The sequence below is a fragment of the Typopeltis vanoorti genome, chromosome 17, assembly GCF_054136105.1.
Source record: "Typopeltis vanoorti isolate ZY-2024b chromosome 17, IOZ_Tvanoo_1.0, whole genome shotgun sequence".
NCBI lineage: Eukaryota > Metazoa > Arthropoda > Arachnida > Uropygi > Thelyphonidae > Typopeltis > Typopeltis vanoorti.
Window position 1 is genome coordinate 106,279,903 of NC_143565.1, and position 15,768 is coordinate 106,295,670.

At 35.3% G+C, this 15,768-nt stretch overlaps 1 protein-coding gene across 1 annotated transcript in view; it reads right to left on the reverse strand.

Annotated features, from left to right (window-relative positions):
- The window catches only part of lace (serine palmitoyltransferase long chain base subunit), a 155,337-nt gene that overhangs the window by 53,025 nt on the left and 86,544 nt on the right, over positions 1-15,768 (reverse strand). Inside the window, exons 6-7 of the mRNA XM_090407054.1 lie at positions 10,358-10,463; positions 6,820-7,039 (exon numbers count right to left, since the gene is read on the reverse strand). Of these exons, the coding sequence (XP_090263180.1) occupies positions 6,820-7,039; positions 10,358-10,463 (326 nt within the window). The remainder of the gene's footprint in view (positions 1-6,819; positions 7,040-10,357; positions 10,464-15,768) is intronic.

Consider the following 15,768-nt stretch of genomic DNA (forward strand, 5'->3'; position numbering starts at 1 on the left):
AAATGCATGACTTCATGGGTTTGTTAAAGGGAGTTATGTTTTACAAACTTGCTTATGTACTATAACAAGGTGACGAATAGGACAAGGGAGATGCATATACAGTGATATACTTAGATTCTGCAAAGCCTTTTGGTAGATTGTCATACCACAAGTTGGTCACTAAACTGAAGCAGATGGGATTGAATGACAGACTAGTGAGTTTGATAGGTGAATGGCTATTGGATAGGTGTCAGCAAGTTGGGTATACAGGGACACTATCTCGAAAGAGTAAAGTCATTAGTGGTGTGCCACCAGAGTCAGTTTTGGGAGACCACTGTTATTTAATCTGTAAATCTGTTAAACCTATCCCAATATTAATGATATTGGGATAGGTTTAACTTGTGTTATACAACTGTTTGCAGATGATACAAAACTGGGAAGAGTGATGAGGAATTATTATTATTATTATTATTTCGGGCGACTCCAGGAGTCCTTAGACTCATCGAGGGAGGCCCTAAACATCATGTCCACACAACTATGCGATTACATTCTCACAGTATCTATCATACCTTGTCTTGAACTCGTTCACCGTCATAGCACCCACAACAGACTCTGGCAGCTTATTCCACTCATTTACCACTCTAAAAGTAAAGAACCCAGCTCTAACACCCCTGCTAACCACACTCTTGCCCAGCTTCCATAGGTGTCCCCTAGTTCTCCCACCATCAGTCCTGATCTCAAAAATATCCGCTGAATTAATCCTATAGAATCCCTTTAGCAATTTGAATGTCTCAATCATATCTCCCTTCCTCCGCCTATCAACTAGTTTCTGCAACCCAAAAATCTTCAACCTGTTTTCATATGGTTCATTCCATAGACCTGTTATCATCTTAGTCACTCGCCTCTGGATCCTCTCCACCTCCTCCCCATCAAGAAGGAACCGAGGTGACCAAATCTGGGCACAGTAATCGAGATTAGGTCTTATCAAGGCTCGGTACAGAGGTACAATAACTTGCTTGTCTCTGCTCGTCAAGGTATTTTTCAACAACCAAGTGAGTTGATGAGCTGATTTAGCTACTTTTGCAGTGTGCCCCCCTAAACTTCATCTCCTTATCCACCAACACTCCCAAGTCCCTGGCCTCATCGATCTCTTGGAGTACAGTTCCACCAATGTGGTATACTGCTGCTAATCTTTTCACCCCAAAATGCATAACCTTACATTTTGTCACATTAAATTGACATCCATTCTCCTTAGTCCAGAACTCCAATCTATCTAAGTCATCCTGCAAGACTTTGACATCTTCTGCATTCACTATTGCCCTACCCAACTTTGCATCATCAGCGAACAAATGAATTGTTCCACTTAGATCCTTCCCTATATCGTTAATGAACAGATTAAACAGATGTTTAATTAAACAGATGGAATCAAGCAGATGTTGTGGCCTTATAGGACTTGAATAGATTATATGAGTGAGCAACAGTATGGTTTTCAATTCATTGTTGCCAAGTGTAAGATTCTGAAATTTTATAGGCAACAATGGGATCAAGGTATACGCTTGACAAGGAAATTTTGGAGAAAGTTAAGGAGAGAAGGGAACTTGGATTGGTGGCGGACATGGACCTAAAATTCAGAGGTCACACTGCACAGGCTGTGAAGACATCACATCAGATTATGGCAATGATGCAGAGGACCTTAACTTGTAGAAGAGGTTCGGGCTCCACTGTATACGGCCTTGATCAGGCCTCATATAGATTGTGCACAGATTTGGTCCCTGGTTTTCATGGCGATTAGGATATAAAGGGTCCAGAGAAAACTAGTCTTTTGGATATGGGATATGAAGATAGATTGAGGGAATACAGTTTGAAAGCCTTGTGAACAGGAGGAAGGGAGGGAGGAGATATGATTGTGATATTTACATTAGTAAAGGGTTGTTAGCAGGCTAATGTGGAAGAAATTTTTTATAGAATGGAGGAAGAACAAGGGACCATAACTGGAAGTTATGAGCAGGATAGGAGTAGGTTCTTTGTATGGAGAGGAGCTGAACAGTGGAATGCTTTGCTTGACAATATGATGAATGCAGATACACTGAATGAGTTTAAAGCAGTTTGATGGGCTTTGCTTGTAACGGTATTTGCCTCCTGCGTTGAGTCTAAAGACTCATTGCAGAAGGCAAAAGACTCCATCGAGGTCTGGTATGAATAATAACTAAAACCATATCCACAGTTCAGACTGAGAATCCTAAATAAAACAAACTGTACTGAGCCCATTCTATATGAACTGGAAGTCAATAAAGTTCCTTTCAGCTTCAACTGCAATAAATCATATATGGATTAATGACTACAATATGGCAAAGTTTGTTTTATTTAGGATTCTCAGTCTGAACTGTGGATATGGTTTTAGTTATTATTAATAACTGACTTCTATGGAGTCTAAAGACTCATCATAATTCCTTTCACTTATCTCTTTATAGCAAGGATATCCTCTCTCAGTCTTCTATTTCTAACTTTTTTTCTAATTTCTGTTCAGTCTTCATATACTGAAGACACAGAAACTCCACAGCTTCCTCCTGCTGTGTTCCTTTTCTACTAACTGGACAGCTGAACACTTAGCAACGTTCAGTAATGTTCTTTTTGTTTCCACAGTGCTTTGAAATGCAACTAAGAAATTTCCACTCAAGACCAGCAATGTTTGTCACCATTACTGATTTCCAATGTTGGGCTTGAAATGATGATGAAGTTCCTTCTTCACAGTGCAGAAAAGTTTATTCAATAACGATTTCACAATGAAACAGCCAAAATTTATAAACAATTCATTTCTCAATCCTTTATGCACTAAGTACATTTAATTATTCATGCAACGTGAATTACAGTGGTAACTTTCACTTCCCTTGTCAGTGATAGCATTTCATAAAAGTCTGTCTACATTACAGAACTTTATGTTTCATACAAAATTACAGTTATACTCTAATACAGTGGTTGTTAAGCAGTGTTCCACAAACTGGTTACAAGTGTTCTGCTGGTGAAAGATGTCACATGACACAGTTCCAAGTGTAATTGGCTACTCTGATCCTACCAACTGAAGACTGCTATGCGCATTGATTTCTAAAGCAATAGAATATCGTTTATAGGTATGTGTTAGTAGGATACATATATATACAGGGTGTTCGGGATAAATTTGACATATTTATAATTAATTATATTTTTCCGTAAGTTACATGTATTAACACACACTTCTCTTCATTTAAAAGTTTGGACCCTTCTTCATTCATATACAAGATGTCAGAAAGGATGGATAGCTGGAACCCACCTGAATCATGGAAGAGAATAACTTGTATCATGATGATTCGTGCCCGCCATCAAAATAAGGATATTACGACTGCTGCCCAATGCTCCCTGAATACAGTAAAAACAATCAGGCATGAACTAGAGACTTGCAATGGTGACTACGAGGATGTAGCAAGAAGAAAGATCCCTAGCAGACGATCTGATTGCGTTCGTACAGCAGAATTCCTCGCAAATCTGCAGGAACAGGTGTTGAAGAACCCTGGCATTGGAATTCGGGCTTTGTTCGTGGAGTTGCTAACTGTAGTCAAGCCCTGGATAACAAGGGTAGCCAATGGTAGGCCGTATGTATGGCAGCAGGATTCGGCCCCTTGCCACACCTCTGGGAAAAGTCAAAAATGGTTGTCTGAAAATTTCTACGACTTCACCAGTCCAAATGTTTGGCCTCCAAACTCCCCAGACCTTAACCCCATGGATTATTTTGTATGGGGCGCAGTTGAAAAAGACACCAATCGCACTTCCAGTAATACAAAAGCCCAGTTAATGGATAAAATTAAAACAGTTTTTGCGGCCCTTCCCAGGGAGACTATAGCATCAGCTTGTTCGAGGTTCCGAAGCAGAATTGAAGCTGTGATCGATGCTAATGGTGGTTATTTTGAGTAAATCTTGTTGATGGTATTGTAATTAACTCTGCCTGTAATGTTTTTTTGTCAATTCATTAAATTTAATAGATACAAAGAAGATTTTCTTTTTCCTTACGAAACTGTCAAATTTATCCCGAACACCCTGTATATCTACGCACTGTTTTTTGCACAGAGAATCCCTAGTTTCAAAACATTACCGCCAATATTAAAACCTGTACTAGACCAAGTTGTAAATATGGTAAACTACATCAAGACTTTTAAAAGCATGTCTTTTTAAAAAACTTTGCATATCTATGGAAGCCAAGTATGAATCTTTGCTTTTGAACACTGAAATAAGATCGTTATTCAGGGGTAAAGTGCTATTCCGAATTTTAGTACTTAAGAATGAATTATTGGCCTTTTTTCAAAATGAAGATACAGATGCTTTTGAAATGTCTTCAAAGTGATATTTGGTGTGCTAGAATGTCATATTTAGGCGATATTTTTAATTGCTTACATAGCATTAATACAAGTATCCAAGGGAAAAATGAAAATATTTTGACATCCACTGACAAATTGTCAGCTTTTCAGAAAAAAAAGTATCTCTTTGAAAAAACCACATATCAGAAAAAAATACAGCAGATATGTTTCCTTTGCTCCATAATAAAAATGTTGAGGGAATTATTTCCGTTATAACAGAACATTTAACAATATTGGAAGAAAAGATTTCAAGTTACTTTCCTACCTTAAATACACACAATTATGACTGAATATGAAATCCATTTGGCACAGAGTTGTGAATTTTAATTTTCATTACAAGAACAACAACAATTAGTTATCTTGTCATCGTACTCTAAAAAATGAAATTCTCTAAAATAATTCTTGAGGATTTTTGTCCAAGCCAAATACCCAGCTCTCTCCACAAGAGCAATGAAAATTTTGTTACAGTTTCAACATCATATTTGTGAGCTTGGTTTCTCAATATTAACCAATATAAAAACTAAAAAGCATGAAAGACTTCGGGGATTGTGCTAACAAAAAGTCACATCAATGTAACACGCAGACCTTGCATTAGAAGTGGGATAAACGAGCAGAGGAAGAAGAAGATTGCTGAAATCTGCAAAAGCCGACAAGTTCATGTATCGCATTAAAGTAAGTTCCATTTTTATAAAAGGCAAGTCCACGCATATTTTTATTGTTAGTTTTATGACTAATGCTTTTGGTGTTCCCCAAAACTTTCTTATAATCAAAAGTGTTCCGTGACTTCAAAAATGTTAAGAACCACTGCTCTAATATCTAATTCAAATAAATTAATTTACCATCTAAACAAGACTTCAGAGCTAAAAAAATAAAAATAACATTTCAAAATGTTTTGCTTGTGACATACAAAAATAAACATGTTTATCTAACTGCTTTACTAAATAACCTATTATTAACTTCTAACTTTAATTCATTTATATATTGCAAACCTGTGGGATATCTGAATTGTAATACAGATATTCTACACTATACTATTCTCATTTATGTTGTTTTAGGAGGGAACCAAGCTCATCTGTTGTACCTTTGATGTAAAGTAAAGATATGGTGCATATATAGTAAGGAATTAATTTGTTGATCTTTAAGGAATTTGGCAAGGATTTTTCTACTATATCCATTTTGGTGGATGTAAATAGAGCTTGTTTTCAGGTACAGTGCTGGACATGAGGATGAAATTCACTCTGCCCTTGAGGATAAAGTTTTGAAAATTCAGTTTCTGGGACAGATGGTGATGTGAAGTGGAATGTAGATATCGTCAAATACTTCAAGCCAGCAACCTTTATCTGTTCTCTGAAAAACTAACTCAGAGAACTAACTACCAGGAATGTATAAAGTGCTTTGGGCTTATAACTTAGAGAACTATGGACACACATTCACACAGGAAGAACTGTCATTTAATACCAGTCCTTATAAAATTTAATACTTATTTAATACCAGTCCTTATAAATTAAGTCCTTAATATTAAATAAGGACTGGTATACCAAGTACCAACATATTATCATCATCAAATTCCTGACATGTACCCTCATGGGGTGTACAGGATATTATGATAGTACTACATGAAAAGTTACATCATTACCAACTTCCTACCTACAATTTTCCTCAAAACCAATCTGCTACCTGTCAGGACTCCAGCATCATCAGATCTTATATTTCTATCTTCTAAGACACTTTTTTACCATATCAATCCACCTATATCTTGGTCTTCTTCTAGGTCTTTTTCCTGCCAACCTAGCAGAGAACACTTGTTTTGCTAATCTTTCCTCTCCCATTCTGTTTAAGTGACCATATCACCTGAGATTAGCTCTGCTAACACATTCCTGGATGCACCAACATATTGCTGTATTAATTTACAAAAATTTAGGAGACAGTCCACTTTCTGATTTCAAGTAGTCTACAGTTGTAGACTACTTGAAATCTCGCTCTAGAAAATGCCATGTTAGAACAGTTAGTTTTGTTTGACCATTACAACTTTGAATTGTTTCCACAATTACTTGAAAGGTAATGCTTAATGATAAATGTTTTTGTGCTCCAAGGATTCCGGTTGAAATCCAGCAAAATGTCCACAGCTTAAATTCATGTTAATAAAATTATATGCTACATGCAGTACTGCATTTATATGTCATATAAATGCCGGCCTGGTTGGCCGCGTGGATAGCATATCCATTCTCCAGACAAAAGGCTACATGTTTGAATTCCGTACCAATGGTGGTCAGCAGTAGTTGGCGTAGTTGCATTCAGTTGGTGATTGATGAGTTGTAGAGCAGGTGCTCTCCCTCGATGAGTCCGTGGACTCCCGAGAGGTGTCAAATAATAAAAAATTTTTAAAAAAATAATAATATTCATATAATTTACTAATAACAAATAGTATTCATATTCTTTCTTTTTTATATTATACCTTTGTTCCAGCTATGTAACCTCCTGCTGAACCAAAACTTTTGGTAAAGGTTCCCATCAAAAGATCAACATCTTTTGGATCACAACCAAAATAATCGGTAATACCTCGACCATGCGGACCAATGGCTCCAATACTATGTGCCTCATCCAAGTATAAGTATGCCTTGTATTTTTTTTTCAATTCAATAATTCCTGGAAGATTTACAATGGAGCCTTCCATGCTGAAAAAGAGAAATGAAAGTAAAATAGATATCCTCTTGTGTGTTTAATATATGCCAAAAACACAATCTAAAACTGACAATGTAATAATAAAATAAAACACCGATTCCTCATACTCACTCCCTCAGTAATGCTAAACAATATCATCTAATTTATCTATATTCATATTTTCTCTTGCTCTAACACAAACATCATAATGAAATCATTATCTGTATATCCCATAATGCAGCAATAAGTCTTTAGTGGTGAGGCAATAGCTTTGTTAACAATCATGTGAGAAGCACAACTCACAAACAATACACAGGTAGTCAACCAGTTCATAACAAACCAACTTATTTATATAATGCCACAATAGTTATGAAATGATAATGCATTGTTTTTAATTGAAATTTTCAATCTGATTATTACTAGTTAAATCAATATATACCATACCCTTGTATTAGGATGCCATTTCATTATTGCAGTTACTTAGCAAGTGAACTTAAAGGTTATTCTGGGCTTAATTTATTTAATATAATCTGTAATAACAAGTAATTTTATATCATTCTGAACCATTCTGTCCAAAGTTTAAAATTTGTCCAGACAGAAAGAACTACTGGAGAGTAGTTCTTTCTGTCTGAAAATACCTTTTGCATTATATGAGTATAAAAATTACTTTTAGAATTTTTAAAGACAATGTGAATAATTTCAAGTATGCATTACCAGAATACAATATGTATAGACACTACTGTATTTTCAAATTTCAAATAACACGGTCTGCAGGTTTATTCACATGCAATCAATTACTGCAATAAGATAGAATCTGAACATGAATCTGGTTCGAAAGAAATTCTATGGAAGTGAATTTTCTTTCATTGGGCACACAAAATTATCGTTATGCTAAACATCTTTTTATAGCTGACCTCTAACATGCAATGCCAGATGAATTATAATGCAATTATTTGATAAATCAGTGCCCCCCCCCCCCTCCCTATTTTTCCCATTCCACTGGCCTTCTTATTGTGGACTATCAAATGGAAAATCCGGTCCACTAGATCAACAATTACAAATTAAAATTTAATAACTAAAGAAAGTGAACTCAGTATTCTATAATATACTACCAGCAGCAGCAGCATGTTATGCATGATTAAGCATATTCTTGGAAACAATGACATATGCATACGCTTCCAATGATTGAGAGAGAGAGAAGCTTGTGAAACATATGACACAGTCACGGTTCCACCAGTTGGATTCCTCAAAGCTAAATTAATATATAAATGTTAAAAGAACTAATTCTTCAATTATCCAAGACAATTTGACCAATGAAATATATAATATAAAATTTGGAATTAATCTGGCATTTTTACTCTCATTAGCAAAACACAACATACAAGTAAATTATTTATAAATATAAAACATCCAACAAACTGGATGGTTGTACATGAAGAGCATTTGAGAGAATACAGATTACAGAGGTTGGAGGAAAAGAAATATGATAAAAACCTTCAAGTTAGTTAAAGGATTCTATCAAATTAATACAGAAGAAATTATAATAAAAGTGGATGTTAAGATGGGAAAAACACGAGATCATCCCTGGAAGATAAAGATGAGGGGTGAAGGAGGGTGTGAGGAGTAGATTTTTTATGGAGAGTTGTTAGTGAGTGGAAGCATTACCAGAGTGCACTGTGAATGCAGGTAGTAAATAACTTCAAAGCTCATTATGATAGACATGTTGCTGGTTAAGTGGGCCTACCACAATGAGCCTGTTGAAACCATGGAGGTTACCAAATAATAATAATAAAATACTGTTGTAAATTTTAATGTCGGCTACGACTTTGTAAAATTCTAATATTCTATTATCAATATTCTATCATCAACTTTATATCACTATCAACCGTGCCTTTGTAATTCTTTTACACGTGCACTTTAGGCCTAACTTAATTTTTTTACCTTATCCAAATAAAACTATAATCTGCTTAATATAGACCTCACTATTAATCCTTAATAATCTTCTTTATTTCTGCATTGCTAGTGAATGACCTTTGCTATTAGTCTATTCACAATAAACAGGTTACCAACTCTCAAATGCAATTTAGAAAAATTTATTTGTTTAACGACTGCACCATTTTAAATTATATATATAGCTTGAGAATTTTAGTATGAAACATATGCAAGATCAAATTTCACATACACAATCCTTTATAGCTAGTCGTGGCAATTCTTAATTAAACAGGCTTGCAGGTGCGCTAATTTTTTTTGGAGCCAGTGCATTGGCAAACAGATCAGGCAAGATAGTTACACAAACAAAACATTTTATTTTAACCTAATAAAATCGTACAATGCACAAACAAATGGGAAAAATTATCTCTCTGAGCCCTTTTTACATGCACATAGGCAAAATACACAACTGAACATTACACACACAACACTTGGGTAACTCTGTCACAATGCTTAGATATTTAAATTAGACATGTAGGTACTTCTTATGTTACACTTAGCTAAACTTCACTCACTACATATAAGGGTTAACATTCGTTTTCCCTTTCATTGCCACAACTTATTAACTAACTAAATACTAACAATTTCCTGTAAGCATGCATACAATTCTCAAGTGCAAGGCTTTTAAGACATTAACAAAGTAGTGCTTACTTACATTTACTTTTACAAATGTCTCAATCAATTTGAACAAACTTCAGCTAATTTAGCTTGCCGTTTTGCCTTTTTCCTGGGTACTGGCTGTTGCCTGGACAATCCTGGTAGTTCTGCTGTAGAAGCTTTCTGGGAAAGCTTAGATTGATTTTTCATCGGGAAACTGGAATGGAACTGCTGAAGTGTCACCACAATTTCTAATGAGTAACCACACTCTCATAGCATCTCCTTACATCCACAGGAAATACATCGAAATAATGCCCCCCCCCCGAACCAAAAATCTGGAGGCGAAAAAACCGAGCCTCGAGCCCTTTTATATCATCGCTAATCCTTTGTTCTATTGATGTAGTTTCCAGGATTACCCACGAGCACGATGGTGTCTTGGGGGCATATTTCTATATTCACATGACCTTGTGAACTTTTGTTTTTACTTCGTCATTGCTATAATCTGGGTTAATCCCTTACTTTCCATTTTACATATACTTCAATATACATTAATTTATACATTAATTCATTGTAATACATGATAATTCCTAAATGTTCAGAAAACTCTGTAAAATCGATCTCAGAAATTTAATTTAAAAAATTTATCGCAAGGGATTTTACACTGTAAATAAGATAAAATGCTGCAAAGAAAGTAACAGTTATAGTAACAAACTTGAACAAGTTTTGAAAAAGAGCATAATACCTACCTGTAAACTCCTTCCACTAAAATCATAATTTTTTTCCATGGTCTGTGTGTTCTTGGTTGGCCGTATACAATAGCATCCCTTAGTTTTTTCTCAAGATCTTTCATATCTATATTAACATTAGGACAAATTTTAATGACATTTTTTAGACTGAACACATTCTAATTTTAAGAAAAGATTCAAATCCTTAAGACCTTAAAATTTTAACAAAGTGAGCTATAATTTTGACTGATAATGTGAATCTGATCAAAAAGTGTGCTGACCATAAGAAATCATACTGTTATTAGTACGAAAACCTGCTGCTTATTAGTGAGCAGGGTATGTTATGCTATGAATGCATCATTTCAGCATGTTGGTCAAAAATAAATAAGATATCATATAGCTGTGCTATGAATCCACAGCAAATGGCAGACTTTATCTTGTTTTAAACTTGATAAAAAAGCTACTGAAATCTGACATATTAAACATTTCATTGGTGATCAGACAACACTCAAACATTTCAATGGCTGTGAAGTTCAAAAATGAATCAATTGATTGCCGGCGTGCTAGAAAGTTGACCAAACTTGATCATTTAGAGGAAGTAAAAGTCATAACAAGGTTTCCATAGCCTGAGGAAGGATCATTAAAATTTTTTTGAGAATTCAGTTCGAGGTTATATTATGAGCGGTCGTGTAATTTAGCGCTCATGTGAAATTAGCAATTTTTATCATTTTTGTGTTTTTTCATAAGAAAATTAAAATATTATAGTGTGTTAGCATAAATTTTCATGTTTTTAGAGTATTAGTATATTTATAACATTTTTATTGTGATATTGTTGGCATGACACCAATGCGAAGAAAATGGTAGCAAAGACTGCATTGTCCAGAAATTTGAATTTACAGGATATTATTCAGTGCAGTGTATGCATCGCGAAAATTAAAGAATATGTGAAAGGGAATTGAAACTGGAGAGAGAGAGAGAGAATGTATTAAGTGTTTTAAAGTGTGTGACTGTTAGGTGACGAGAATTCAACAAATACCAACGATAAAATGGAAAATGATGCTGATAATGTCAAAACGTGCAACCATGGAAATAGAGAAAAATTAAATGGATATCAGTAAAGAAATAGTGTGCTTAAATGTTATCCTTCATAGGACAAAGCACAAAATTGAAAACTGCAGAAACCACAAACAACAAGAGTTAAGCAGAGCTGAAACAATAAAGAAGCAGATAATCTGAAAGAATGATAAAGACTGACTGAACAAACAAGAAAAACAAGTTAAGAATAAAATTATATATGGAGACTCAATAATCAGGAGAGTACTTAATGAAAGTATGAAAAATCGCGTTTCCCAAAAAAATTCATATTATTAGCCACGCCATCCAGATGCAAAAAAGTAAGTTGAAGGAAATGATTGGTTTGTACCAATGATTTGAGAGACAAGAAATAAGGGGTGCTTAAGGGTCAAAGCTGTATAACTGAGAGGAGACCTCCACATAGCCTTTAAAGGAATGCGGAGAACTGACCAGGGCTTCTGACCTAATGTCCAATCCTCACCTTCTCGTGGTGCACCCTGTTAGGTATCTACTTGGATACTGAACGAACAAGGATGGACTGCCAATTTGGGATTTATCTGACCAAATTGTATTCTTATTGGTTAAACCAAAATAAAAAATGATGGTACAACATGACAAAATTTCGTGCCGGCTGGGGCGTCGCCCGGTTAAACAAGGCCCCCGTTGTTTTCGTCAGGGAACCAGGGCGAACACCGAAAAGTCAGCTACTGGAACAAATCTGAAAACAAACCCCAATTCAACATCACCTGAGTTAAAGATCGGTACTATCAACGTAAGAAGCCTGAATGGCAAAGAAATGGAGCTAGCTGAGGAATTAGATAAGTACCAAGTCTGCAAGATTCTCTGACTAAATTGAATAGCTGTTGTAATAGATATGGTATGAAGGTCAGCAATAAAAAGACAAAGACAATGAAAATAGGCAGAATCATTGAAAATATCAACTGTGTTGTGAATGGAGAACCTGTGGAACAAGTAAAACATTTCAGCTATTTAGGCACGATTTTTACTGAAGATAAATTAAATATAGAAATAGACAACAGAATCAGCAAAGCTGGTATGGTGGGAAGTCAATTGAATAAATTCATATGGAATAAGAGAGAAATTAGTCGGAACACTAAATTAGCTATACAAGACAGTGTTCAAACCAGTTTTAACTTATGGATCTGAGAGCTGGGTCAGAAGTAAAACACTTGACCAAAGACTAGAGACCACAGATATGAGAGTCCTGAGAAAGATTAGAGGCGTGAACAGATGGCATCAATGGCAATATTATATTAAAAATGAGGATATTAGGAAAGAACTTGACATTGTCAGCATCCAGGAATGCGTTAGCAGAGCTAATCTCAGGTGGTATGGTCATTTAAACAGAATGGGCGAGGAAAGATTAGCAAAACAAGTGTTCTCTGCCAGGTTGGCAGCAAAACGACCCAGAGGAAGACCAAGATATAGGTGGATTGATACAGTACAAAGTGCTTTAGACGATAGAAATATAAGATCTGATAATGTTGGAGTCTTGACAAGTAGCAGACTGATTTGGAGGAAAATTGTAGATAGGAAATTAATGATGTAATTTTTTTCATGTAGTACTATCATATCCTGTACACCCCTTGAGGGTACATAGCAGGAATTTGATGATGATGATGAAATATTCTATGAGGGAGGGCGTAAAGGAATTGTTAGAAGAGGCAAAACCAAAGAGCGAGAAGTTGAAGATTGTAAGTCTCCTATCATGCTATGATAGTGGTAAACTGAGGAGGGCATTGATAGGCCTGTCTATAAGTAGATTGTGCAAAAGGAATGATGTAGGATTCGTGGTCTCTGTTTGATGGAAAGAAGGATCTGTAAAATGCAGATGGAATGCATCTGAATGGTTTTGGTGTTAGGTGTCTGAAGAGAACTTTGTTCACCGAGCATGTGACATGAAAATTCAGGGAAACTTAAGCGATTAGCATGGAAGCAAGTGAGTTTGTGTGAAGGCACCCATGAAGTGAGTGAGTGTGAGAATGACAAAGTCAGGAATCTAGTCTCTCAATCAAAAATATTGAATAGGTTGGTAATTCAGAAAGTTAAGGTGGGGGAGGGGGGGATAAGGGGATGTTGCCATTTCTATATACTAATGCCTGAAGTATCAGGAACAAGAGGGAGGAATTTTTGGCATCGGTTAGTGCAACCTAGCCAAAAGTCATAGGCATTAGTGAGACATGGCTAACAGCAGATGATGTAGTTACAGGGATTGAATGTGAAGGGTTTAGTATTTTCAGGGAAAAAAATAGGATGGGGAAAGTACTGCTGATGATAGCAAATGAATTGCAACCAAAAAGAATAGGAGACAGGTGGGAGGGTGGCTGTTCATTTGAAGCCATATGGTGTAAGATTAAAACCAGTAAGACAAAATATACACTTGGTTGCTGCTATAAGCCAGGGAGTTCCACAGATGACCTGGAAGCCATGCATTGCAAATTAGTAGTGAGTACAGGTCAAGTGATTATTATGGGAGACTTCAACTATGGAGACATAAACTGGAAGGAAAGAAGGAAGAAAGATCACATGGAAGGAAGGAAATAGAATTTATACACCTGCTGAGAGATAATTACTTAAAGCAGCATGTGATGGAGTGCACTAGGGGTGGGAGAGTATTGGACATGGTCACAGGATCAAAAGAGCTATCCATAACCAAGCTGACAACATTGCCTCCGATTGGTGAAAGTGACCATGCGGTCTTGACTTGGGAGATTGTAAAACATGAGAAACATTCTATTAAGAAGAGGTGCATTGGATATAGTTAAGGCTCATCTAGAGGAAGCAATATTAAATTGTATACCTTTATATTTAGTATGTAGTATTTATTACATATTATCCGCAATACTTTAAGGTTCATTTTCCCTCCCCACTTCCAAGAATTGCTCATTATGAAATGAAATACAGGTAACCCTAACCCTTGCATAACACGGTACTTATACAATGTAGTTTCGATATAACATGGTCTACAAATTGTAATAACCCTTTTCAGCGTGGTACTTATACAACATGGTTTCGATAAAAACACTGTCTAAGAATTGTAGTAACCCTTTATCTTTTCACTGTGCGACTTAAAAATCAAATTTTATCTTCATTAAATTTGTGTCTGCCCGTATCACGCATGTCATTATAAGTAGAAATTTATATTAGGGGAAATATCCTTTACTACACATGTATGTCAATTGTTCACCGTATAAAGTTTATTGTTGAAAATTGTCTTCGTATTCTGCCAGGAAAGCGCATTAAAAATTCATTAATGTGTTAATCTCAAGCTGAGCACTTTATTTTCTGGTGAGTTACATACATAATTAATATGTAATGCTTTTTTATGTAAAAAAAAAGAATTTTTATAGTAATGGCCACAAACTGCAACGAAAGGGAAAAACCAACATTGAAAAGAAAATTAATTTCTCTCGAAGAAAAATTAAAATCATGGATCGGTTAAAAAATAGAAAAACCAAGCGCTGTTGCAGGGACTTTGAATTTAAATGAAAATCAACAATTCGAACAATCAAACAAAATGAACACAAAATCCAAGAAAGTGCTATTGCTGGGTCAACGGTATGTGCAAAACGTGTTGCTCATGTACGCGATATTCTCATAGAAAAAATGGAGAAATCTCTAATGATTTGGATGGAAATCTTATTAAACAAAAAGCTCTCAAAGTAAAAACAGTTTATAAATTTATAAACATTTATAGTTCAGACCAGGTGTTCAATGCAGATGAATCTGGGTTATATTGGAAAAAAATGAAAAAACTCACCTATATTTCGAAAAATGAAAGATCACCTCCTGGATTCAAAGTTTCCAAAGATAGAATCACTCTTAAGTTTACATACAATATGTAATTTTTATAATTTTATACTATGCATTTGTTTCATAGTTTATGTTTTCTTAACTTACATGAATTACTTGAATTGTATAAAAATATTTTGTTCTTTGATATGTCATTGTTTATATAACTAAAAAAAAAAAAAAAAATTCAGAACATAACCCTACTTTTTCTATGTGATCTAAGTCTCACATAATGCACCATTTCTATGGAACCTAACATCTGCGTTATACGAGGATTACCTGTATATATATATATATATATATATATATATATATATTATTATTACGTGACACCTCCAAGTAGTTCAAAGACTCATCGAGGGAAGGCACCCACTCCACAAGTCTCCATCTCCACCACTCAGTCCACCAAGTATTGTGAACTACAACTACCATCATCATCCACACCAATGCCATCTACTGGTCACCACCATCTCAATACTAGTATTTTCACAGACAATCATACACATCCATGTTCATGGTAGGATTCAAAATTGAAGCCTTTTGGC